The 26,365-nt window shown below is 56.6% G+C and overlaps 1 protein-coding gene across 2 annotated transcripts in view; it reads right to left on the bottom strand.

The window, feature by feature from the left end:
• The window catches only part of LOC123356069 (unconventional myosin-Va-like), a 67,224-nt gene that overhangs the window by 38,364 nt on the left and 2,495 nt on the right, over positions 1-26,365 (bottom strand). For both annotated transcript variants that reach the window (XM_044999038.1, XM_044999039.1), the window contains exons 2-6: positions 12,036-12,146; positions 9,335-9,506; positions 8,763-8,907; positions 3,581-3,737; positions 1,164-1,307 (exon numbers count right to left, since the gene is read on the bottom strand). In XM_044999038.1, coding sequence (XP_044854973.1) covers positions 1,164-1,307; positions 3,581-3,737; positions 8,763-8,907; positions 9,335-9,506; positions 12,036-12,146 — 729 coding nt within the window. The remainder of the gene's footprint in view (positions 1-1,163; positions 1,308-3,580; positions 3,738-8,762; positions 8,908-9,334; positions 9,507-12,035; positions 12,147-26,365) is intronic.

Raw genomic sequence — 26,365 nt, 5'->3', positions numbered from 1 at the left:
CTGGATTTGAACTTTCAGTAAGCCAGCCAGGCTCAGCCGCTTCCTCGGGCTTTGCCACCAGCGGGAAGTTCGCTGAGGAGGGCATTCGTTGGTGTGTTTAACTCACTCACAAGCTCTGGCCGAATTGGTTGCAAAAACCACACTCACATCCAGGTCCTTTTGGTTGGCAGGCTTTGAATGATGGGCTCTTAACTTTTCCCATGAGAATTTACGGAAGTTTATTTCAGGCCTTCCCTTTTTCCAGCTTTACCACAGAAAACAATCAGTGATCCTGGGGGGCTGTTTGGTTCTCCCCCCCCCACACACACACCCATTTTCTTTTCACAAGAGTTAAAGCGTCACAATGAAAAATTAAAAGACTCTCCACAGCCTTTGTTGTGTTGTGTGCAGGGGAGGAAATCGCAAGGGCTTCTGTTTCCTGTTGTCAAAAAGGCCCTTTTAACTCTCACGTTTTTGTTCAGGAAGTTTCCTGAAGCTCTCGGCAAGCTGTGGCTGCACAGAGCGGGCACGTCGGGGGTGGGGGGAGGATATTGAGACGACAGATTAAGACTCCCATGGAGCCTTGCATCTCGGTCAGCAACAGGGGCCCAGCTCAATCTTATATGAGCGAGCAAGGGCCCTTGGGTGGGGGGGGGAGTGTGTCCAATAGTCAGAGCACATCATGCGGCTTCACCACCATCTAACATCCGTCCACCCCCCAGCCCTGGGCAGGTCATGGTGCCCCCGACCCCAGCTGCACGCTGGGAGCGCTGCCCACCGCACACGGGCTAAGGATTTCGGGTAGTGTTTGGAGCTTGCATTGAAGGAACTCCCCAATATAGGCGTAGGGACGGCCCTGCCCACTAGCTAGCAGAGGGAGCCAAGGGGAGATTTACTTCACCCCCAACTCAGAGAGCTTTGAGGGGGGAGTTCACACACACACACACACCCCCCCTTCCCAGAGTCCAGTTCCTCAGCATGCTGAGAGCCGGAGCCTGGCCAAGGCTGCAGTCCCAGCCCAGGCAACAGGAAAATCCAGCGAGTGAGGGGAAGCGCCAGCCACCCCTACGCCGTCTCTAAAGGGGCTTTGCTTACCCGGACCCAGTCGCCCGCTCAGCGATACCCTGGGCCGCAGTGCCCTACCCAGCCGGCGTTCTACACCCCCTGCCCCGAACAGGGCCCACCTGGAAGGCGAGGCGGGATTTCTCCAGCAGGTAGGTTTTCATGGCAGCCCCGACGATGCGATACTCGTGGCTGAAGCAGATTTCCACGTATTTCCCAAAGCGGCTGCTGTTGTCATTCCTGGTGGTCTTGGCATTTCCAAAAGCCTGATCGGGAAGGGAAATGGCGCTTAGCCCTTACATGGCACTTTTCACCCTAGATCTCCGAGCACCAAGCCAAGAGCATCCTTACGCCCATTTTACAGGTGGGGAAATGGAGGCAGGCGGGTGTGGGACTCTCCTGAGGTCACCCAGCAGAGCTGGGAACACAGCGCAAGTCTCCTGAGTTTTATAGTCCAGTGCCCTGCCCACTAGGCCAACATTGCCGACTGGATCTATGCACCCTTGACCTCTGCACACCCCGCTGCCTCCACCCATGCTGGGCACACCTGGGACCATGCAGGTACAGGGCTGATCAGTCTGCAAGCCCTGAGCTCTCTCCCTTCCTAGCTGTGTTCGCAGTGAGACGGCTGGTGTGGGGCAGGCCTTAGGCAGCATTCCCCCAACGGTGGGTCCTGACCCTCCAGTGGTCGTGGGAAGGTTCTAGATGGGTCACAGACCCAGTATGGGGTGGGTGGGGGTCACAGTGGCAGCTCCTGTCCCACTGACCTGGACCCAGCTCCCTGCTCCTGGCAGACAGGGTCACAGCATCACTCTTACGGCCCAGCCACCCAAGCTGTTATGACAAGGGGCAGCTGGGCTGAACCTGCCGCGATACTGCAACCCTGATTGAGCTGGGCCCAGATCTGCAGGACTCGCTCGCCAACACGTGCAATTGCAAAGAGACAATGCCGTTGGTGGGTCGCCTTCGGGAACCGTGGTTCTAGGGCCTGGTGCCCTCGGGAGACCTCACTGCTGCAGCTGGGAGCCCAGGCAGCAAGAAATCCTGCTGAGAGTCGTATAGAAATGGGGGTTCAGTGCTGAGACGGGCTGAACACTGAATGAGGCCCAAGCTTCCTGCTCTCTAAGCCCCGAACCGAGACAACCAGCCTCCCTTGGAGGAGCGGGGCTGGGAACAGAGATGAACTGTGCCCCGATCAAGGTGTGCGTGGGGAGATGGGTCTGTGCGGGATCAGAAGAGTCTTTGGGATGCTGAGTGGGCCCCAGACACCCTCATCCAACCCCACGAAGCATTGCCAAGTCCCTGGATGTAGCCAGCCGGGCCCAGGGCCGGCTCCAAGCACCAGCTGAGCAAGTGGTGCTTGGGGTGGCAGATTCCAAGGGGGGGCATTCCCGCAGGTTGTTTTTCCCCCCTTCGCCGCTCCAGCTGCCCTGTAGGGGGCAGCAGCACAGAGGAGGGGAGCGGTGCTGGGAGCGGTGCCAGGTCTGTAGCAAGCCTGGCAGTTTGGGGTTTTTAACCCCTTCCCCACTCCAGCCGGCCGGCTTTTTTTGTTTGTTTTTTTTGCTTGCGGCGGCAAAAAAGCCGGAGCCGGCTCTGGGGAAAGAGCCCAACTGCCATCGAAGCAGCAGCAGAAACAAGGGAACAGGCACTTCCAGCTGCCAGCCTTGCAAGTGCCAACCTTACTCTGCCTTTGGGTGGATCAGGGCAGCTGGCAGGGCTGCCCCACCAGCTCCCACGCTGTGGGCTCAGCGGGCTTCCGGGCAGAGACACTGCCCTGCAGATTTCCTCTTGCTCTTACACCGCCCCTTCCTGGGGGCATCATTCCCACCCCGATCAGCCTGCAGGGGAAGCTCCTCCATGCTCGAGCCGTGCTGATGGACCTTGGGCCAGAGAGGCCTCCCGAGGTCCCATGAGTGGCCCTCATCTCTGTGCAGGGACGGCCCTGCCTGCCAGCTACGGCAGTGGGAGCTGAGGGGATAGACAAGGGGAGATTTACTTCACCCCTGACTCAGAGGGCCTTGCGGGGGGAGTTTGCCAAACTTTTCTATCCCCCAGCTATGGGAGCTGTCTGCTTCCCTCACCTTGGGGAGGCCATTCATCAGAGACCCCGCCATACAGCTGCAGTCGCTTCCCAAGCCGGGGGTGGGATACCACATCTCCCACACAGAGCAGAGGGGAGGGGAAGAACCCAGGCAGGCTGGGAACTGCAGCTCCCTTCCAGGATAAAAAATAAACGAGACCCATAGGAAGGGAGCAGAGAGCTGCCTCCTCCGAGCAGGGCAGCCAGCCAGCCGGCAGGAGATGTGCCCCACCAGCAGGGAAAGGGAAGCAGGAAAGTGAGGACTGCCAGGCCCCCCGCCAGGCTGCTCTGCAGAGATCCCCTCCCTCAACCCCTTGAGGGGCAATACCGTGCCAAGCACAGCAGCACGGCGGTGTGTTTAGCAGGGGCAGGGAGGAGACCGCACAGATTCACCCCGTATCAGAGAGCGGATCTGGAGCCACTATCCCTGCTCCTTCAGGAGAGACGAACAGCACCTACCTCCATGATGGGGCTCGAGGCCAGCACCTTCTCCTCCATGCTGGAGTCACCCAGGGATCCCCCGACCAGGGCAAAGTACCGCATGGCATATTTGGCCGACGCCGTCTTGCCAGCACCCGACTCGCCGCTGATGATCAGTGACTGGTTCTTGTTGTTCCTGCGGGAGGCAACGGGAGCCTGTCGCTGTGGGAGATGGGGGCTCCGCGAGGGCAGAGACTCAGCAGGAAAATACCCTCTTTAGTCACGGCTGAACCGCCAGACGCTAAGGAGCCCGGCTGGGGAAGTCGCATGTTTCTCCTGGCCAGGAGTTTGCTCTGAACGTCCCATGGGCTCTCCCAGACGTGGCTGGGCCAGGAGTTCCCCGAGGGCACCCTGGGGACCATCCGGCCCCTCTCAGTCGAGTTAGGACAGGCAGCAAGCGGCGTCAGGGTGGAGCGGGAGGGATGAAGGCTGACGTGGGCTGGGTCTGAACCTGGCATGCTGGGGCCACGGGGAAGCCGCTGCACCAGGGAAACTAGCCGGTTTGACTCACCCCACTCCCAGGCGGTTCTATGCACCCATCTAACAGGGAGGGAGAGATGGAGTCTGGTTCCCCCTGCTGGGCAGGCTCAGCACTGCAATCCCATCTGGGGCTGAGAAGGGGCCAACCCCCAGCATTTCCCTTCTCCCCGCCAAGGAGAAGCATTGAGCGGCTTTTCTGGGACAGGGGAGTTTTCAGACAGACCCTTCCTCGCAGGGTTGAGTTTTAAGTGACGCTCAGCTGCGCTCCAGCAAACCAGCGCCACACATTGCAGGAGCCAGCCCCACCCATCCTGCCACCACTCTTCTGCCTCGCAGAGACAAATGCAGATTCACCCTCCCCACCTGTTTCCACCGCCCTGGCTGGGAGCCAGCCCCAGGGAGCACGGGGTTTTATTTTAAAGACAGCTGCTCCTGGCTCAAGCAGCCCCTTCCTTCCCCCGCCATGATGCCCCAAGAGGGACTTTGTTCCTATCCCTCCCCAATAGCTAGGGAGAGCAAGCATCTGCCCCACATACAGCCACTAGCAAGTGCCAGCCTCCCCTGGCCATTCGGCTCGGTCTGGGGGGAAGCAAGCAGTGGGGCATGCACAGAGCCCTGGTTACACATTTACCTCCTCCAGGAGCTGCTGAGGAGCCACTCCGCTGTAATTAAGCTGCGGGGTCCTTCTGATGCAGTTAATAGGCTGGGCTGGCAGGGGCCATTCTAGGGAGCTTATTTGGTCTCATCTCAACATCCTTAACCAGCTGTTTGGTTGCTTCACCCCCAGTTCTCTGGGGCTCCATGCCGAGGTGACCCCCCCCGTGGACCTGGGCATCAGGACGGTGGCGTGTACTGAACCAACTCTAAGGTTGTACCTTGGGCTCTCCCACATCAGCCACCAGCTCCATTAATCAGAGATGAAACACCTTGGGGAGTCTGCAGTTGCAGACGTTTGTCTTAAGGTGCGTCTACACAGGAGCAGGAGGCGAGGTTCCCAGCTCAGGCAGACATACCCCCGCTAGCTCTGATTGACTTGGCTGCTAAAGATAACGCAATGGCAGTGGCGCAAGTGGTGGGGTGGGTTAGCCACCACCAGAGCCGTAACTAGGTATTTTTGCACCTAAGGCAAGAATATAAACGTGCGCCCTCCCCCAGGGGCAGCTCTTTGGCAGCAGGTCCCTCAGTCCCTCTCAGATGGAAGGGCCTGCCGCCGAATAATGAATGAAGCGGCAGCAATAGAGCCTGTGATTTTGGGGAGTCAACTCATGATTTTTTGACTGCTTGGGCTGGTAATGTTGCTTCCAAGATGGTCTTTGGTTCCCGTCCAGTTCCAATCCAGAGAGGGACTCACAGGTTAAGAGAGGAGGGAGGTGCTGGATATCAGCAGTGGCCACTAGGGATTAGCAAGTGTCCTGAGAATGCTGGGAGTTCAGGTCTGCAGGGCAGGATCAGGGGTGGCAGGTTTGTAGAAATTGTGGTGGTGCCGAGAACCCGCCCCCACCCAAACTCCACCCCCCCAAGGCTCTGGGAGGGAGTTTGGATGAGGGAGGAGGTCTGGAGTGCAGGCCCTAGGCTGGGGATTGGGGTGCAGGCTTGGGGGGAAGTTTGGGGATGGGAGGGGATGTGGAGATAGGGGGTGCAGGGGTGAGGGCTGTGGCTGCAGAGGAGGGGCTCGTAGTGTGGGAGGGGCTCAGGCAGAGGGTTGGGGTGTGGGGGGAATGAGGGCTCTGGCTGGGACTGGGGATGGGGTGTTTGGGGTGCTGGAGGGGCTCAGGCAGAGGATCAGGGTGCAGTGGGGGGGTGAACGCTCTGGCTGGGCGTGTGGGCTCTGGGGTGGGGCAGGGCTGCGGATGAGTTTGGGGTGCAGGCAGGCTGCCTTGGGACAGAGGGGAGGGCTCCCCCCAGCCCTTTCCCTGCCAGCAGCAGCAAGCTCTGGGGGAGGAGCCCCCCCAGCAGCACACTCACCCCCCCACTGTCACTGCGTGTGCTCCTAGGGCCCCTCAAGTCCAGGAATCTCCCTCCCGTCCCCCGTGGTGGGTGCTGGGGGCGCTGCATGCGCCTCCTCCCCGGCAGTTGCCCCTGACTGTAGCCTCACTGGGGGTGGGGGATGGGGCTGCCTCCTTGCCCAGCGTGGGGCAGGAGCGGTGACTGCGGGCAGGGGGGGGGGGGCTGTGGTGCTGGAGGGTCCCGTTGGAAAATGAAAGGGTCTGAGGGGGAAGGGCAGGCTCAGAGTCAGTCTGCCCTGGCAGTGAGGTGGAGGCACTAGGACCCTGCGGCAGCAGTTGCTGCAGAGCAGCTGCTCTGCTCCAGGCTTGGAAGGGGGGGGAAGCAAGTCGGGGTCCGGGGACACTCAGGAGAGGCGGGGGAGGGGCACGCGCAGGTGGGGCCGGGGGGAGATCACCCCAGTTATAAATCTCTCTGCCAGCAGCTTTTTCCCCCTTCACCACTTTCTGCGCCCCCCAGCTCTGTGCGCCGGAGGCAAGTGCCTCACTTGCCTCGGCCTTGTTACGGCGCTGGCCACCCCCACACACAATGTCAGCTGAAGCTCTAGGTACATACCTGGGGGAGCCACCCCAGCCACAGCCACCCTGCTGTATTTAGCAGGCTGGCTTGGTCAGAGCTAGCGCGGGTACAGCTCCCCCAGCAGGAAGTGACACCTACACTGGAGATGGACCTTGGAGGCAGACGCTCCCGCACTTCCCTCTAGCACAGGGTCGCACGAACTAGTTTCAACCCCCCGCAGCCTGAGTACCACGTACCGGCAGTCGCATTTGCGTCTACACCCGTGGACCCATCAGGTTACTGAGCCATCAGAACTTGCTGAGAGCTTCCCTCAAACCACACGTCATGTGCCCACCCCCAGACTGACCAGCGCCACACGCTTCAAGGGAAGACACAAAAGGCCAAGGAACCAGTTTGTTTTGCAGCAATTTCTTTAGACTTTCGCATCCCCACAGATAGTCAATGCTCGAGGATTAACAGAGCCACAGCCCCTGCTGCAGACTGGCCTGAACAGAACGGGTCTCCCACTATTAAATTCTGGAGAGAGAGAGAAATTTCTGGGGACCCCCACTGCCTCCATTCTATTAGATTCTGTGGGATTTCTCCCCAGGGCACTGCTCTGCTGCTCATCAGTCTTACCCCAGCTGAGCCTTTTCGGAGGCTGGGATTTTCAGAAAGGCAGATGCTTGGCTTCGGCTGCCCTTCAGCCTCTGAGAACCCCGGCCATGCTCTGTGCTGCTCAGACGGGCCGCCAGGTTCCTCCCATTGGCCAAGGCTGGGCACTGCTGGCCATGCTCCGCAGCATCGCTCCAGGGTGCCATCCTGCCAAGTTCCAGGCCCTTGGACTCTGTTTCGCCTCCCTCACATCTTTCCAGCTCTGGAACACTTCTCCCCCGAGCCCAGTCTCACTTCTTGTTCAGTTGCTCTGAGCAGCTCACAATATGGAGACTGGGAGATCCCCTGTGTTCCCCCCACCCCGGCCAGGATTCCTGACCTTTAACATGACTGGAGATCTGCAATGGGGTGGCACCCACCTCTCGCAAGCGCCCCCTGCTGGAGCATGCACATGCCTGCAGTTTTTCTCCGCTCACAGTGCTCCCCTGTTGGCCGCTGTGCTTGTCAGGAGGGTCTTTGGTGACTCAGCCCTCTGGCCAAGTCACTCTGTCCATGGGTGGGTGAAACAAACCCACCCCTTCTGGGGTACACAGTCCCAAGTGTCCCCCCTGTCCTGCAGCCCTCCCAGGCTCAGCCTTTAACCAGTCCAGCAGGGCCCATCATAGTACTGCTTGGTCCAGCTGGGTTGCAAGGCTCCTACCCTGGAGCTGAGCAGCGCCCCGAGGGCTTCTTCCCCGGGGACTCCTTGCCCCCTACCTTAGTCCTCAGTGACTCCAGCCTTCCTGCTGAGCCACCCCTCTTGGGCTCAGTTTGCGGAGTCAGCCCCTTCCCTGGGGTGCTGGTGCTGCAGTTCTAATTCCCTTCCTTAGGGCATAGCCACTTCCCCCGGTGCAACCCACTGCTCTGGGTCCCAAACCAGGGACCCTTTAAACCCTGTGTTGCATCCTTTTACTAACTGCTGCTCAACATTTCCCTAGGTCACTTCCCCACAGCCCATCTTAGCCAAGTCCCAGCAGCCAGCCAGGATCTCCGTCCTCGCTCCCACGGTCCCTGCCAGCAACTGCCTGCTTAGTCCCAGCAGCCAGCCAGGAGCTATTCTCCTTGTCCCTGTTTAGCTGCCTCATCTGTCCAGCTCCTGCAGCCAGCCAGGAGCACCTCATCATCCCCCAGTCCCTGACAGCAGACTGAACTCACTCTGGCCCTGCAGCTCCTTTTATATGCGCCTGCTGGGCCTGGATTGGCTGCATCCCACATGGCCTCTCTAGGCAGCTTGGAGGACTCTCTCTGCTGCCCTTTTCTGGGGCAGGGCGTGGCAGGATCTTGAGGCCTCCAGCAGGGGGCCTACTCCACCCCATCGAGATCCCAACACAACATAACTTAAGTCCTGTTTGTAGCTAATCAGCAACAATAGCCCATCCCTGGGGATCCAGCTTGGAAGGACCTGGGGTCCAGAGAAGTGTGGGGCGGGGGTTCTTCTGCACCAATCACTCCAGCAGGACAAGGAGCCAGCGAGGGATGCGTACATCACAGCATGCCGGGTGCGGCCTGCCAGAGGTCTGCTCACCTGGACATCTGCTTGTACGCGTCCTCGGCCACGGCGAAGATGTGGGGGTCCATGTCACTCATGTTCTGGCCGCTGTAGGCGTAGATAACCGGCTCCTCATAGATGGGCAGCTGCTTGTAAGGGTTGATGGCGACGAGGATGATACCTGGGGGCAGGAGGGAGGACATTCAAACCCAGCCGCGAGCAGAAGAGCGGGACAGGAGATGCCGTGAGAGGGATCCCCCAGCAGCTCAGATTAAGCTTGGGGTGGGGTGGGGGGGCATTTGAGCCATCACTGGGGGACTGGTATGAGCCTCAGTACCATCCCCCCAGCTGCCATTTTATGGGGGCGGGGGGGCTAGGAGACAGAGGCGATCGCTCCTCCCAGGAAGAGCAGGAGGCTCGTTTGTGGAGGGCCCGAAAGCAGTGACCACATCTGGTCTCAGGTCACCTGGAAAGCCGGGCATGGAACCCCGGTGTTTGACTCCATCTCCCCTGCTCCAGCCACTGGACCCTGCCCCCTGGGGAGCGCTGTGGGTTACCGAGCTCGAGGACTCCCCCGCACAGAAGAGAGCCAGCGACCAGGCGCTCACCGCAGTAGGTGTAGATGGTGTTGGTCTCCAGGAAGCGACTCCGGAGCGTGTGCAGCACGGCCGGCTCGTGGAGGTAGCTCAGCGCCACCAGGTCGTTCTCTCCTGACAGGTAGTCGGGGTTCCGCAGGAAGGGCAGCTGGGGGCACCGGGGGTCGAGGGGGAAGGTCGATTCCTGTCACGGGGAAGGAGGCCAATGGAGAACAGCTGAGCTTGCTGGAGCCAGTGCCCTCAACCTCAGAACAGTGTTAGTCACGGCTCTAGCCCCCCGGGAAGGCACTTGGGAGGCTTCCTATGAAGCCAGGCTGGGTCACCCCCACCCAGCAGCAGCTGCTCTCCCCAGCCCAGACCTGCCGTCACCCCCAATCCCCTGGGACTTGGCCTCTAAGCCACCGCCACCAGACCAGGCAGCGCTGCGCAGGACGGGTGGGATGCCAACCAAGCCTTTGTCCTGCGGAAGGGACTGAGGCTCCTCATGGGAGAGATGCCAGCTCACCCTGCCGGGAAGAACTTCTCCCTCCCTCCAATGCAGCAGGCGAGGGGTTAGCGCAGCCAAACCGGCATTTGCCTGTTCCCAAAGCCACCTGCCAGGCCAGTCGGAGGTGGAGGATGAGCAGGCTGGGATGTTGCCCTGCGTACTGGTGTGCAGGAGGAACAGGTGCGAGGAAGCCCAAGTTAGCCATGACTAGGGCCCTACCAAATTCACGGCCATGAAAAATGCATGACGGGCTGTGAAATCTGGTCTTTTGTGCGCTTTTACCCAATACTCTACGTATCTCACAGGGAGACGGGCGTTTCTCACGTTGGGGGTCCTGACCCAAAAGGGAGTTGCAGGGGGATCACAAGGTTATTTTAGGGGGGTGGCGGTATTGCCACCCTTACTTCTGTGCTGCCTTCAGAGCTGGACGGCCAGAGAGCAGCGGTTGTTTGCCGGGTGCCCAGCTCTGAAGGCAGCGTCCCACCAGCAGCAGTGCAGACGTGAGGGTGACAATAGCATCCCAGGCCACCCTTACGGCTGTGCTGCTGCCTTCAGAGCTGGGCAGCTGGAGAGTGGCGGCTGCTGACTGAGGACCCAGCTCTGCAGGGAGCAGCACAAGTAAGGGTGGCGATACCATACCATGCCCTCCGCACTGCTGCTGGAGGCGGCGCTGCCTTCAGAGCTGGGCTCCCGGCCAGCAGCCCCCGCTCTCCAGCCGCCCAGCTCTGAAGGCAGCGCCGCCGCCAGCAGCAGTGCAGATGTAAGGGTAGCAGAACCGCAACCCCGCTACAATAATTTTGGAAACCCCCCTGCCAAAAAACCCTCCTTTTTGGTCAGGACCCCGACAATTACAACACCCTGAAATTTCAGATTTCAATAGCTGAAATCATGAAATTTACTATTTTTAAAATCCTATAACCGTGAAATTGACCAAAACGGACTATGAATTTGGTAGGGCCCCAGCCATGAGCCACAGGGCCGCTCGGGGGGGGGGGGGTAAGCGGGGCAATTTGTCCCCCACAAGAGTTTTTTGGGGCCCCTGGAGCGGGGTCCTTCACTCGCTCTGGGTCTTCGGCGGCAATTGGGTGGCTGGCCCCCCGCAGCTGAAGACCCCAGGCCCCCTGAATCCTCTGGGCAGCCCTGATGAGCCATCAGCACTTGCTTCGTCCAGTTGTGCTTTGAGGCACTTGCCAGACGTCTGAGCAGCCTCCAAGCCATTGGAGCAGTGACGCCAGGCAGAGCCGTGGCTTGTCCTAGGCAGGGCTAGGCCCTCCGGCCAGGCCCACGATTCTGTCAGGGAGGCCACGGAAGTGGTGACTTTGAATCAAGTCGGTGACATGTTGGAAGTGGCGGCAAACACGCCTGATGAGGCCCCGCAAGCAGAGTGGGCTTTGCAGCCTGGTGCGTGGGGTCGCAATGCCACCGACGTTTGGCCCGTCCATCCCTCCGCAGATGGAGACGGAGGGGCCAAACCTCAGTGGCACGGCAGTGCGAGCCCAGGCACTAGGTTGCAATGCCCAGAGCCCGGCCCAGTCCCACAGGACAGGAGCTGCTGCTGCAGTGGGGTGACATCACTCTCCAAACCCACCCTCAGCACCGCCACTACACTCGTGCACACGGATGTAGTGAACACTGCCAGGCGGGGACCTTCCCCTGGCTTTCCCCAGCACCAGGGCCCGGAAATTCACTGGCACGTTCGGCAGCGCCGGCGGGGGGCGAGGGCAGCCCCCGCGCTTGGCAGAGGGGAATGCCACTCGCTGGGGGAGGGTTGGAGGACAGATGCCAGTTCCGCAATGAGGCCAGGCACTCCCCATCCTGTCTGAAGCTGCCGGGGCACCTGCTCCCCCGGTCGCAGCAGGGGGCTGGACACGGAACTCCAGGCAGCCCCAGGAGAGCAGTCTGCTGCCAAGCTCTGCAGACGCCATTCCCACCCCAAGGAAAGTGCATTTGCCAGAGCGACTGGGCAGACAACAGGACCCTCCATGGGACAGAGCTCCACCCCCGACCACAGCAGCCCCCGCTGTGCCTATTTCACCTAAGACCCTGTCAGTACCTGCTCATCTGCCTGCAGCATGGATCTGGGGCTGCTCCCACCCCAGGGAGCTATGCAGCTTAGAACAGCGTCTCCCCCCGCACCCCATGCACTGGAGTTAGTGTGTGTGTAGGGGCAGGAAGGCTGGGGTGCCACCTACTAGACCCTGCAGGCCAGAAGGCTCCCTGCCTTACCGAGCCATCTTCCAGGCGGAGATGGAGGAAGCTGTCTCCTTCCTCGTAGCCCCTGGTTAGTTCTGCAGATTTCCAGACTTCCAGGCAGTCAGGGATCCACACCCGGGTGCCCTGCAGGAAAAGCCGGGGGGAAGCACAGAAACGAGACATCAGACACAAGGGAAGAACAGGGCTTTCTTCTGCTGAGCCCCTCCCCCGGCGGCTGTGCCAGGTGCAGACCCCCAAGCCCACCCCCAGGCTGAATGAGTGAGTGGAGGGGTGCCGAGGTACATAGGGGCGACCTCTGCACCCAGCCACAGGAGTTCGCTTGGGAGCCCAGCTGTGCTCTTCACCGGCCATCTCCAGGGTCTGAAGGTAGCAGGGCGAATTTGGCAGGGCGGGGGCTGGGATGGTAGCAGACACCTGAGTTCCTGCAGCGGAAAGAGGACGAGAACTGGCCAGTGGGAGACGCGCTCACCTTGCAGGCTTAGGCTGGGACGTTCAGCCTCTTCCACTGGCTTTGTCCTTAGTGCTCTGGCAGCTGAAACTTTGGGGGTTCGTTCCAGGCTGTTTAATGCCCCCTCAGTGCTCAGTTCAGCTACCAATGACTCACGGAGAAGAGCCCAGCTTTGCCCCCTCCCACGCCCTGGCTGGCCAAGGCTGCAGCAGCAGGACCAGCGCTGCTGGCTGGGACCCGTCTGGCATGAGCTGAGGGGCTGCACTTCCCGCATCCCCTCAGGCGGGGGAAGTCACCTGCTCCATGACTGGCTCTAGGGACCAATCTCCTCTTCCAACACGGGGGAACCGCACGGCCGAGCTCTCAGGCTGCACCCAGGAAGAAACCCTCTCGCCAGCTGGCAGTTTGCCTACAAAAGCCCTTCCTGGCATCTGCAGGGAACCGAGCCCGTCACTGCAGACAGGCCTCTCCCTGCACACCCATTCAAAGGCAACGGCCATTGGCAGCACCAGGGCACGTCCATCTGGCCGCAGGGGCCTAGCAAAGCAGTCTGTTACGCCGCTCCGCGCAGGGAGTCACTGGGACAAAGTCGGTGCAGGCAGGGGGTGTGCGGACCCCAGACCAGCTAACAGAGCAGGGACACGAAATGCCTGAGACCAGGAAGAGACAGAGCCATTTTGGAGCAGAGCACAAAGGGGGAATGGCCCGAGCCGCTACTCCAACCGCAGCAGCGTTCCATGGTACGGAGGCCTGAGCATACGCCAGTGGCCAATGCACAGCTGCAATGCAGACTCCTGGATTCTGTCCTGCCAAGGCCGCAGACTGGAGTCACCTGGGGAGATGCACATGTGGGACTGGAGGGCCATAGGAAGTGCTGTGGAGGGGGCGCTCTCCCCAGCGGAGATGAGCTGGTACGTTCCTCTGGCCAAAGTCAGAGATTGTGCCAAGGGCACAGAACAGACAGGCCTCCGGGTTCTCCTAAAATCAGAGCTCAGATCTGGGGCCTGACTTGGCACTGAAATTCTCAAGCGCCAACATATGAGCAGCCACCTTCTCAGCGGAGGGTCTGCCAAAGCATGAAGACCCCCTAAGCTTATTTCTGCCAGCTTAGGTTAAATCTTCCCCAAGGTACAAATTCTTCCTTGTCCCTCAGACGGTATTGCTGCCACCACCAAGTGAGTTAGACAAAGATTCAGGAAAAGGACCACTTGGAGTTCCTGTTTCCCCAAAATATCCCCCCCACCAAGCCCCTTCACCCCCTTTCCTGGGGAGGTTTGAGAATAATATACCAACCAAATAGGTAAACAAGGTGAGCACAGATCAGACCCTCGGGTTTTTAGGACACTAAACACCAATCAGGTTCTTAAAAAGCAGAACTTTATTATAAAGAAAAGAAAGGTAAAAGCAGCACCTCTAAAATCAGGAAGGAAGGTAATTTTACAGGGCAATAAGATTTGAGAGAGGATTCCCCTCTAGGCAAAACTTCCTGTGTTTTTGTAACTTTGAATGTACAAGCTAAAACAAAAGATAAGCCAACACATTTCCTTGCTATTACTTACAATTTTTGTCATCTTGGAGGCTTATTTCAGGTAGGGGTTTAGGAGATGGTTTTCCCTGCCCTGGCCCCTCTCTGTCCCGGAGAGAGCAACAAAGAGCACAAACAAAGCCTCCCCCCCCCCCCCAGCAGATAAGAAAGGTGGTTCTTCCCTTATTGGTCCGGTGCCAACAAGGTTATTAATTAAGGGTTATTAATCCCTTCTTAACCCCTTACAGGTAAAGGAGGGATTTTGCGCTACCTGGAGCTGTATATCTAGGACACAGGCTCTTTCTCAGTTAGAGCAACAGCTCCAGCTTCAGTTAGCAAGAGACGCTGGGGCTGGGAGGACCACAAGGAAAGGTGATGCCTGCTAGATTACCGGCCCTGCCCTAGGTCCTGAGCACATCTGTGCCAGCATTTGCTGGGGGCTCCCTCAAACTGGGGTGACAAACAGAAATTCCCATCTGAAGCTCAGAAAAGCACCATTAAAATAGCCCATACGTTTCGTTTCAGCGGGTGTTGCCCCAGGGTGAGCCTGATACATAGAGGAGACCAATTAGTATCATGTAGGTCACTATAAAAGATTCTATGTTATCAATAATTTATTACTCTAATTTCTCATAGCAGCATCTTTAATTCACCCTCCAGCCGTGAGCTCTTGCGCCTCGCAAGGGAGCTGCATGCAGGTCTTTCAGTGAGGCCCAAGAGGTTTAGTTCTTGCAATTTTTCCAATACAGAAAGATCAGCAGGTTGGACTTTTTGGGGGGTGGAGGTGGGGGAAAAGCCCTTCTGGAAAAAAATGGCACGATTCCCACAGTATGACGCCCACAAGCACAAAGAAATCAGGTGGAAGTTTCCATGGAAGAAGAATCTGTCATGGACTGTTCCCAGGTTTCTAACCTAAAAACGTACAACTGGACCAGATCGTCTGTCTAGTATCCAGTCTCGGATTGTGGCCAGCATCAGAAGTTGCACCTTGCTCTGAAATAAACCTCAGCATTCAGCAGGTTAGAGTCTGCACCCTCAACATTAAATCTCCTAATCGCTTCTATTTATGAGAATCTCTAAACTCCTTTCCAACAGTTGTCGGCACCAACTGTGGCCGTTTTTGAAAGCCACCTCCTGGCCAGTCCTGTCATGGCAGATAATCAGCTGAACACCACGTCCCAGCGCAATACTGTGGCCAAAGAGCCAGCAGGATCCTTGGAGGCATAAACAGGGGACTCTCAAGCAGAGGGTATTTGACTCTGGTGCGAAAGCTGCTGGAATCCAGTGTCCAGTCCTGGTCCCCACAATTCAAGAAGGATGTTGATCATTTGGAGAGGGCTCACGAGAATGATGAAAGGGTTAGAAAACCGGCCATGGAGCGAGTGAGCTCCTTGTGTCTATCTACGTAGCTTAACAAAGAGACGGTTCAGGGGTCACTCGATCTCAGCCTGCAAGTACCCATGTGGAGAAGGAAGAGCCAAGTCGAGTCTATCTCGCAGAGAAACGACCACCACTATCCAGCGGCTGGATGCCGAAGCTAGACCAGGGGTCGGCAACCTATGGCACGCACACCAAAGACGGCACGCGAGCCCATTTTTAATGGCACGCTGCTGCCTGCCGGAGTCCTGGCAGGCAGCGCAATGCCATTAAAAATCCTGCCCAGCCCAGCCTGGCCTGCTCTTTTCCACCCTCCGCTCCCGCACCCCTCCCCACGGGGGCAAGGGGCAGAAGCTTGGTCCTGCCGGCTCCCCGGCCTCTTCCCGCAGTGTGCTGGGTTCCTGCCCCTCCTCCTCCCTGCCCGCCGATCAGCTGATGGCCCTTGGGACGAGCAGAGTCAGCGTGCTCACTGCTCCCGGCCGAGGCAGGGCCTTGGGGAAGGGGGGGTGGAATAGGGGCATATCCCCTCCAGCCCCCTGCCCTGACCCTCCCCCCCACACACACACCCCAGCCCTGACCCCTGACACCCCCCCCCCCCCACACACACACACACTCAGGCCCCTGCCCTGAGCCCCGCAGCCCTGCCCACCCCCCAGGCCCATGCCAAGCCCTGTACCCTCTCATACACACCCAGCCCTCTGCTTGACTCCCTCACACACACACCCATGACCCCAGCCCTGACTCTGGCACCCCCACATACACCCAGCCCCCCCACCCCCTGCCCTGACACCTGCACCCCCCTCACATGCCCCCAGCCCTCTGCCCTGCCCCTTATACCCCCCGCACATACCCAGCCCCTCCACACCCCATGCACCCCCCACATCCTGACTCTTGCACCCCCCACATCCCCACCCAGAGCACCAAACGGGAGCTCCTGCAACCCCCCCCCCCACACATTCCCAGCTGCACCCCTCACACCAAATGGGAGCTGCCCAGGTAAGTGCCCCACACCCAAACCTCCTGCCCCAACCCTGAGCCCCCTCCTTCATTCTAGCTCCTGGCCAGACCCTTCACCCCCAGCCCTGTGCTCGGTCCACTCCCACCCTCAGCTCAGTGCAGAGAGAGGGAGAGAATGGGCCAGAACCAGGGAGAAGGTAGGTACCCACTGTATGTGGGCAGGGCCGGGACCCCAGACCGGCAGCGGACTGAGCGGGTCCGGCAGCCGGGATCCCGGCTGGCAGGAGCCGGCGGATGGAACCCCTGAGCGGCAGCGGGCTGAGCCACTCAGCCCACTGCCGGTCCGGGGTCCCGGCCGCCAGCCCACTGCCGGTCTGGGGTTCTGGCTGCTGGACCCTTGCCAGCCGGGGTCCCAGCCGCAGGCCCCACTCAGCCTGCTGCTGGCCTAGATGAACAGAACCCCAGACCAGCAGCGGGTTGAGCGGGCCGGCGGCGTAAGATCAACATTTTAATTTAATTTTAAATGAAGCTTCTTAAACATTTTGAAAACTTTCTTTATTTTACAATACAACACTAGTTTAGTTATATAATAGAGACAGAGACCGACCTTCTAAAAAGACATTAAACTGTATGACCGGCACGCAAAACCTTTAATTAAAGTGAATAAATGAAGACTCGGCCCAGCACTTCTGAAAGGTTGCCAACCCCTGAGCTAGACAGACCAGAAATAAGGTGCAAGTTTTGAACAGTGAGATGATTAACCCTTGAATTATTTATCAAGGGTTGGGAGGGATCCCCCATCACTGGAGGTTCCAAAAATCCCCACTGCTCTAAAGAGATCTGCTCGTGTTTGGAGGAATTCGTTCAGGAACTTCTATCGCTTGTGTTATGCACGAGGTCAGGCAACGGTGCCTCCTGGCTCCTCCATGCAGCAGTTACTTCAGACACTAAACTGACTCCACAGAAAACGCGATGCTAGAGCAAAAGCTGAACACACGGGGCTCCCTGAAGGGCAAGGTCTCCAAGTGTGTCACTTCCCAAGCCCCTTTTCACCACCGAGGCCCCAGAGCATTCACTGGAAGAGCCAATCCAGGAACAGCAGCGAAAAGGAGCGTTACCCCATTCGGGCGAGTCGGAGCACAAGTTAGTTGGCAGTTCTCTAAAGCAGACATGCAGAAGACCAAATAGCACAACCCTGAACTGCTGAGGATTTATAGAATTTGGTTACCAAATCATGACTGAGAATTTACATTGCAACACTGCTCATTCAGAGGCGCGGGTGCGAGGCCCGATTCCAGGGAATCGGCTTAAAGCCGGCCGTCGTCACTAGAGCCCACTTTATTCTGCACAATCAATTCCTACTAATTAAGTTTCTCCTTGGATATTAGGAACTAGTGTGGGTATATTCCTTGCCACCCGGAAATTCTACAAAATTTACATCTACCCACACAGATTAACCCCTCATAAGAGAAACCAGAGGCCTTTTGCAGTCCAAGGAAAGCTCCTTTCGCAAGACATACAGCCCAGCTTTCAGGGACAGGCTCTGGGAGGAGTTTCAGGCCCGTGCAGAAGCCCCACAATTCTGTAAGTTATACAGTCTATTTTAGATTTGCAAGGCCAGTAATATATCATGCTCCCAGCTGGCTCCTTCCTGCCTGTTGCTAGAAATAGGGGCTGCAAATTTCAGAGATTTGCAAAATCAGCAAAAATGTAACTTGGCTCAGAGCAAGTGTTTCTGCAGCGTGTAAGACACGTGTTAATAAAATGTTAACAAAACAAGCAGTGAATAGTTAAGTCTAGAAGACTTGAACAGCTAATTTTTTTTTAACTACACAGGGTATGTATGGCATTATATCCAAAAACCCTGTGCTGAAAATATTTAGGTTGCAAAGGTAAGCATTTCAATGTTGGGAAAATGCCAGAGTTTAGGGTTACCCATGCAACCTAACTCGCCCCAGCTAGAGCTAATAGAGTAACCGGTAGCAGTAGTAGGTTATCTTCTATATGACCAGCCACTAGAGGGAGATGGCAACAGTTTGCCACTGGCTTTCACAGCTGTTTGAAAAAACTTCTGGATTAATTCCTGGTTGTATTGGGGGAAAATGTGCTCTGGCAGTTCGACCCTTCTGCCCCCAGCTTGTCCCATCCCCTGGCTCCTGTTCCCAACCCCACCCACCCTACTGACCCCTTCCCACTGGGTCCTGCAGCCCACTTCCCTGCTCTGCATTTCAGCCAGGCTGTTTGCAGAGGGCACAGAACACAGGAGAGATTTTCCCAGCTCTCAGTTCTAGTGACTGGAGCCTCAGGGTTTGTCTACACTACAGTTAAAAACCTGCCGCTGGCCCATGCCAGCTGACTCAGGCTTGCAGGCCTCGGGCCGTGGGGCTGTGTAGACTTCTGGGCTCTGGGCTCGGGCTACAGCCCAAGCCCTGGGACTCTCCCACCTCACAGGGTCCGAGCTCAGGCACCAGCTCAGGTTCAGCTGCAGTGTAGACGCATCTCTGGTGCCAGGAGGAGCAACTGCAGGGAGAGTCCTGCTCAGCCCCAAACTGGAACACGATCAGGGCAGACAATCTGAGCTGCAAAACTCTAACAAGAGCGAGCGCGACCAAACAAACTAAGTTCTCAGAGGTTTTAGTTCTGCCAATTTGAGCACTTTATGGGGGCAGCAAAAGGTCCCTCTGACACCACGGTGACCCCCCTCATGCCAAATTTCAAGGCCGTGCTGCAAAGCAGCTGTACCAGAACTCTGCAATGAGACCATGTAAGTATATAAATTAAAAAACAAACAAATAGACACAGGCAAGGAATAGTTTTCCCTAAGCTTGTTCCTGGAAACAGCAGAACCACTTTGGCCAAAGCCTTTTAATCCCATTTCAAACACGAGCAAGTCAAAGTGCACCAGGGGATTTTTAAACACACAGCAGCAAGCGTTGTGGTTCTGGGGCAGGTCTGAGACGTGGAGCACCCACTGCTCTTATAGCCTTCAAGCAGAGTGGGAGGGATAGCTCGGTGGTTTGAGCATTGGCCTGCTAAACCCAGGGTTGAGAGTTCAATCCTTGAGAGATCTGGGGCAGAAATCTGTCTGGGGCTTGGTCCTGCTTTGAGCAGGGGGTTGGACTAGGTGACCTCCCAAGGTCCCTTCCAGCCCTGATGTTCTACGATTCGATGGAGTTGAGCATGTGTAACATATGCCTGTTTGGTGTGGTACTCTGCCCCCTTCTTACGGCACCTAAACCTTCTAGAGATTGAGTCTGAAAGAGCCTGTGGCTTTTAGCTCATGCAGTAGAGACTCGTACGCTAAACGTCAAGGTTCAATCCCCTCCACAGCATTAAGCACGTTCAACAAAACTGAACATCACAAGTCGTCCCTTGATCTCGCTTGTCGTATTTCCCTACTTCACCATCGATTCCCCCACCCCAATATAACAAAGAGCAGCTTGGGGGGTCGGGAGGGGCCGTGCTTTAAACGGTGCTAAAATGAGGACATGCTCCGAGATGCAGGAGTGAATATGCCAATTTTAAACCATCGCTGCTCAAGATACGGACTCAGTTGTCAACTATAGCACCTCAAGCTGGGTACATTTGCTATACAGAGTCAGAGCTCCATGGGTTTTGCCTATTTCATGTAGCAGTTACCCACCCTAGTCCAAACTTAAAAAAAACACCCCATGATGATTTTGAAAAATCAAAACCTATTTAAAATTAAATGTGAAGTTATAACAACCTACGCTAAGGTCTAAGGATAGACCTTAACAAAGTTAGTTATTTAAACTAAACTTGGCAGCTGCCAAGTTTTCAAGAAAGTGAACTTGTGGAAGTCATTTGCTAAGCACTTGGAACCAGAGTTAGCTGAAGCAGCTTTTGACAGCAATAGTCTCTTCTGCAGGTGCAGAGCAAGTGTTTTCTTCACTTCAGTTCATTCAGTTAGTTCATTCAATGACTAGTTCACACAAAGGTAAGAAACCAGCTGGGAGTTTGCGGGGGGAGATAGGGAGGGAGAAGAATAGGAAAGCTTGTCTTCCACTCCAAGAGTAAAAACTAGATGAGAGGATGAGATCTACTACTTCTAAATCCTTGAAGGACAATGGTGACCAGAAATCAGTCCAATTCGGTAACTGAGCAATAAAATCAAAATAAAATTTTAAAATGCAAAATACTTTGATAAACTTTCCCCCTTTATGTATCCAGCCCTATTTTTATTTCACTAACAATTTGAAAATGCTGATGTGCATTCAATTGCATTTCCATCCAAATACAACTGGACACAAATCACAAGCAACAAACTAACAGTGCTCCAGTAAATAAGAAATGCATCATTCACCATTTTCTAACAAAAATACAAGTGTGAAGAACCTGAATAAGTGTGTCTAGTGATAGCATTTGCTCCTGGTTAGTATTTACCTGCAAATCAACATGTTCTAATGGTTACCAACCGACAAGGGTTAATCTTTCTTTAGGAAAGAAACTGAAAAGAACAAACGCAAGACAAGATTAAAATCTGTCATTTAAATCAATGTTTCCAGCCTGGAAAAATCAATCCACGCTGGCCTGGACACAGGGTCTAATTGCACTTGCATGGTAATTAAATGTTCAGAAAGGAACTAACGTGTACAAACCCACTACTGGGCATATATATTTTGTGGAAGGGAGAAAAACCTCAAATAGGCATCAGTATTTTATAATTGCTGGGATGGAACATAGTAAGCAAGAGTGGCATTCAATATGGGGCACAGGGGACAGATGTCCACCCCCCAGACTTTTCTTAGGTTTATATGCTCCACTGCCATCTCCCCCCACCAATTTTGCAGGATCTAATCACATCACGTTCTATCAGCTGACAACTTCACTCCCCATCCGCTGAATTTTTCGGCTAGTAAGTCACGTTCTATGAAACATTAGCCATGGTTGTGAATGAGCCAACATGCCCCAATTGCCAGCTCTGGGACAGGCCTTCCTGTGGTGAAAGTTCTGGTTGAGTAAGAATAGGCTGCCTCAAAGAACACAGGTGTCACTCAAACAATGGTACATCCATCATGTGAGCACCCAGGGCTGCTCTACACTGGGGGGGGAGGTAATCGATCTAAGATACACAACTTCAGCTACGTGAATAGCGTAGCTGAAGTCAAAGTATCTTAGATCGATTTACCTCAGGTCCTTACGGCGCGGGATCGACGTCCGCGGCTCCCCCTGTCGACTCTGCTACCGCCGCTCGCTCCGGTGGCGTTCCGGAGTCGACGAGAGCACATTCGGGGATCAATACATCGTGTCTAGATGAGACGCGATATCTCGGTCCCCGAAAAATCGATCGCTACCAGCCGATACGGCGGGTAGTCTGGACGTACCCTTAGTCTCACTTCCCATGGGGGTGATAGAGGGTTCGCTGCTGCTTGGGAGATCAGAGGAAGCTCTGGGAAACATGCCGGAATTCCAAGATGAAAGGCTGCGAGCACTTAAGATGGGACAAAGACAACAGCATCACTGAAGTTCAGGTGTCTAGGTAGCATTTCCATCTCATTTAACACAAGACTAGAGGCCACCTTCCTGTGCTTTGGTCGCATTACCCAGCCAGATGAGCAAAGCCATAGTTACTGTTCCCTTTTGCACAATTCTCTTCTAAATTGTGCCAACCGTTTTGCTTTTATCTAAGCCTCACAATTTGATGAGGTGGCTTAAGGTGGGAAAGGAAGGCACCCGAACTCTGACTCGAGAGGAAGCAGAATCAGTACCTGCCAGAAGACACAGCTGAAAGGGAGGGACTCCTGTGTAGCTCAGCTCAAGCCAGGCTGGGTTACACAGATCTTCACTGGAGTTTGTCCCCTCCCCACAGGCCTTCAGCGAAGCCCAGAAACACTAAAGCCCTAGGCCTGAGCCGCTCACAGCAGCCAGACTAAGGACACGTTTGTACAGAACTGTGGCAGGTCACACTGCAGCGGTGAGCAAATGTGTGAGAACCAGGAGGTGAGATTGAAGGTTCGGTTTCTGAGCCATGCGAACAGGCCACGGTAATGGGGGAAGCGAGCTGGATCCCTCGGATGGGCAGTTTTAGCAGCGTCTGGGATGGACACGTGATTTTCCTAGAGCAGGGTTTTGCCTCAGACAACGCCCCCGGCTCTTTAACCACAGATGGCCTCATACCAACAGCTGGAAGCCCTAATTATAATGCAAAGGCTTGTCGAAAAGCCCAGGCTGTAACTTAACCAGCCCGTACCATGCCAGAGATGACCTTACAGGCCTTCCGAGAGGCTCGAAGCATCCTGAGTCATCAGAAGTTACACTGTACCGAGTTATCAGAGGCAGCAGCTTATTTGTGGCACTGGTCATTCTGCTTTGGCCGGCAGACTGCAAGGAACGGTTGCATCTCAGCTAGAAACAGACCCATGGTCCCCAGATACCCACACGCTCCACCAAGGTCTGGAGTTTGCCATGTGTTTAGGGGGGGTTCTAAACTTGGGGGGAGGAGTTCTTGGGCTACTGTCCAGCCTATAGCCAGCTATCTGAGATACTTAGCTGCCTCCCCCATATTACTGTAGTATCGGAGCACCTCACTCTGGTGTATTTATCCTCAGCACCCCTGGGAGGCAGGACAGCCCTATTATCCTCACTGCACAGATAGGATGCGGAGACACAAAGTGACTTAACCAAGGTCACACGGGGAGTCGGTGGCAGAGCAGGGAATGGAACATGCTTCTCTCAAGTCCCAGGGCAGTGCCCTGACCACCAGGTCACCCTTACTCTCCAGCCGTCTCTGCCACATCAGCTCGGTCATCAACTCCCCCCACAAGTCTGGAGGAGAGGAAATCATGGGCTTAGTGGGAGGGTGAAGGTCTTTGTTTGGCATTTGGCTCACAAGGCACCTCCCGCCCTGGTGATCCCTTGCACCAGTCGGTTCCACAGTCTGGTGCACATTTTGCAAAAGTGCCTTATAAACGTCCACTCCTGACCCCATTAACCCACCTCCTTTCCTGCTAACCTTCCCTTAACCCCACCCCACCCCCCATGGGGGAGTACTGGGAGGGGCAGGTCTGAGGAATTTTAGCCATTGCAATGCAGTATAGCAGCTGGATGGGACATCTGGCCAGCCAGCTCCCACACACAGCACAGAACGGGGACCCTCTCGGAGGCCGACAATTCCTTAGTGTCTGTAAAGGTGCTGGAGGTCAGAATAGTTCTACCAGCATCCACTCCTTGGCGATGAGCAATAACGGTCTCCGGATACTCGAGCGTCTCAAGCAGGTTTAAAAAGTGGGGGAGGGGAAAGGGACACTCGCCAAATGGTGGTTCGCTTTGTGCTAGTTTCCCCAGAGACGAGGGATCCGTCTATTGCCGAGCGTCGCGCAAACGTTAAACATGGCTCTCGCCTTTCTGCGAGAGCAGAGATCCCAGCACAAGCCGACGGCAAACCTGGGCGCTTGCCCGAGCGCAGGGGAGAAGGATGCTGAAGTTGAGCAGCAGAGAAATAGCGTGTGCGCCGAATGCGTCTAGAAGAGGAACTGCCCAAGGTCGGGGTCTGGACAAGACTCACTCCAGCCTCCCATGGAGCAGGAGCTGTTCGAGGGAGCACTGCACCTAGGAGCCTGTAACACGATATCTCGCCAGGTTTACAGGAAAGCCAGCACAGAGCACAGCCAGTCTGCTCGCGCCCTGGCTGGGGAGGAACGCAGGGCAGCCAGAGTGAGGAGGAGGTGGGGGCAGGCTTTTAGCAACAGGGCCAGACTTCTGATTTGTGCCTTTGGGACTTCAGAGCCGATGGGCCAGTGCTGAAGGCCGCGCCCTGGATGCCTGCAGCCCTCCCTCTGCAGGAGGCCTGGATGTTCGGCGCTAGGCCAGGTCACTCGGCTATTGGGGTGAAGTGGGTGGGAACGGTCATTGCCAGCCCAGCTTGTCACCTGCCAGTGACGCGAGCCGGATGCTGCTGTTTGCCTCCCCGAGCAGGCAACGTAGGACGGCAGAAAGACAGGGCCCTAACTTAGGGCATCGTTGGGACGTTTTAGTGGGTGGGCTGGGGCAGATCATTGTAACTGCCCACTCCCTGCCACCTGTGCCCGGCCCCTAGCAATGCTATGGAGAGAGTACAGGGGGGCTTGGGATGCTCTGTCTACACTACAGACCCCACGCCAGCGTAATTCCAAGTGCAGACACAGCATACGCAGACAGGCGTTTTTCCACTGGGGTAGGATCACCAGCACCCCGAATGCTGATAGCCCTCTTCTGGCAGCATACGGTATTTACACTGGGGGTTGCGTCAGCGTAGCAATGTCCCGGGGTGGGGGGTGCCCCCACCCCACCTCTGACCAACATAGCTAAGCCAGGGTAAGGTTTAAAGTGCAAAGCTTTTACAGTGGAGAGCAATAAGCAAGTGCCACGTCTCACTGCCTCCTGTAACAGACCAACACGCTTTGCCTAGCAGCATGGCAGTTTCAAATGGACATCAGCCACCCAGTGAGGCAGGTATCAGCCCTTGGGCCTGACACGCCATCCAGCAGGCCAAAGGTTTAGCTGCAGGAAGGTGCCACGCCCCAGCTTTGGCATCCCTGGTACTGTCCGTTTGAGAGCAGCTCTCAGCTGCTTTGGAGCAGCAGGGACAACAGAAAGTAGGAAATAGAAGCGTTGAGGAGAGCCGGCAGCTTCTCAAGGAGACAAAGGCACAGCTGCCCACCATGCCAATCCAAGGGAGAGGCAGGCACAACAATCAGAGGTCAACACGGCTCCTGAGGAGCCCTTTAATGACCTGAAAACAACCCAAAGGACAAATCCTACAAAAAGTGGAAATGCAGCCAAGCTGCTAAGGAGTATAACAAAATAGCAGCTCAAGTGCGTATGGCTAAAAGTCAGCTCGGCTGAGGTACAATACGAGGTCCACTGAGCAAGGGGTATAAAAGGCCATAAGAGGTGCTTTAAAGACATCAATAGCCAGAGAAAGACAAAAGAAACTCTAGGTCCTCCATAGGTGCAGGAACTTGGGGCACTGCTGCACCCCCGGCTTGAAGTGGTTTCTATCATATACAGGGTTTACAGTTTGGTTCAATGGCTCTCAGCCCCCCCGTCCCCCACTTATGGTTGCAAACCCTCCTGCTTTCACCAGGAGTCTCCGAGAATAAGGATCTATCTCCTGGAGGCTCCTGAAGCCACGCTGGGAGATTTTAGCCTGCTTAAAGTCCTGCAAACTGCAGCCAATGGGAGCTGCAGAGGCAGCGCTTGCAGGCAGGGGCAGCGCATGGAGACCCCCTGCCCCTCAAGGAACATGCTGGCTGCTTCCTGGAGCAGCACAGGGCCAGGGCAAGCAAGGAGCCTGCCTTAACCCTGCTGTGCCACCGCCCGGGAGCTGCCAGAGGTAAGTGCCACCCAGTCGGAGCCTGCACCCATCACCCTATCCTGCACCCCAACCTCAGCCCAGAGCCCCCTCCTGCACCCGAACTCCCACCCAGAGCCCACACCCCACTCCCCCTGCCCGGAGCCCCCTCCTGCACCCAAACTCCCACCCAGAGCCCACACCCCCTGCCCAGAGCCCCCTCCTGCACCCGAACTCCCACCCAGAGCCCACTCCCCCTGCCTGGAGCCCCCTCCTGCACCCGAACTCCCACCCAGAGCCCACACCCCCTGCCCCGAGCCCCCTCCTGCACCCGAACTCCCACCCAGAGCCCACACCCCCTGCCCCGAGCCCCCTCCTGCACCCGAACTCCCACCCAGAGCCCACACCCCCTGCCCAGAGCCCCCTCCTGCACCCCAACTCCCACCCAGAGCCCACACCCCACTCCCCCTGCCCGGAGCCCCCTCCTGCTCCCATACTCCCACCCAGAGCCCACACCCCCTGCCCAGAGCCCCCTCCTGCACCCCAACTCCCACCCAGAGCCCACACCCCACTCCCCCTGCCCGGAGCCCCCTCCTGCACCCAAACTCCCACCCCGAGCCCATTCCCCCTGCCCAGAGCCCCCTCCTGCACCCGAACTCCCACCCAGAGCCCACACCCCCTGCCCCGAGCCCCCTCCTGCACCCGAACTCCCACCCAGAGCCCACACCCCCTGCCCTGGGCTC

This window comes from Mauremys mutica, chromosome 24, assembly GCF_020497125.1.
Source record: "Mauremys mutica isolate MM-2020 ecotype Southern chromosome 24, ASM2049712v1, whole genome shotgun sequence".
Classification (NCBI taxonomy): Eukaryota; Metazoa; Chordata; order Testudines; family Geoemydidae; genus Mauremys; species Mauremys mutica.
The sequence above is the reverse complement of the archived record's forward strand: the minus strand, read 5'-3'. Positions and strand labels throughout refer to the sequence as shown.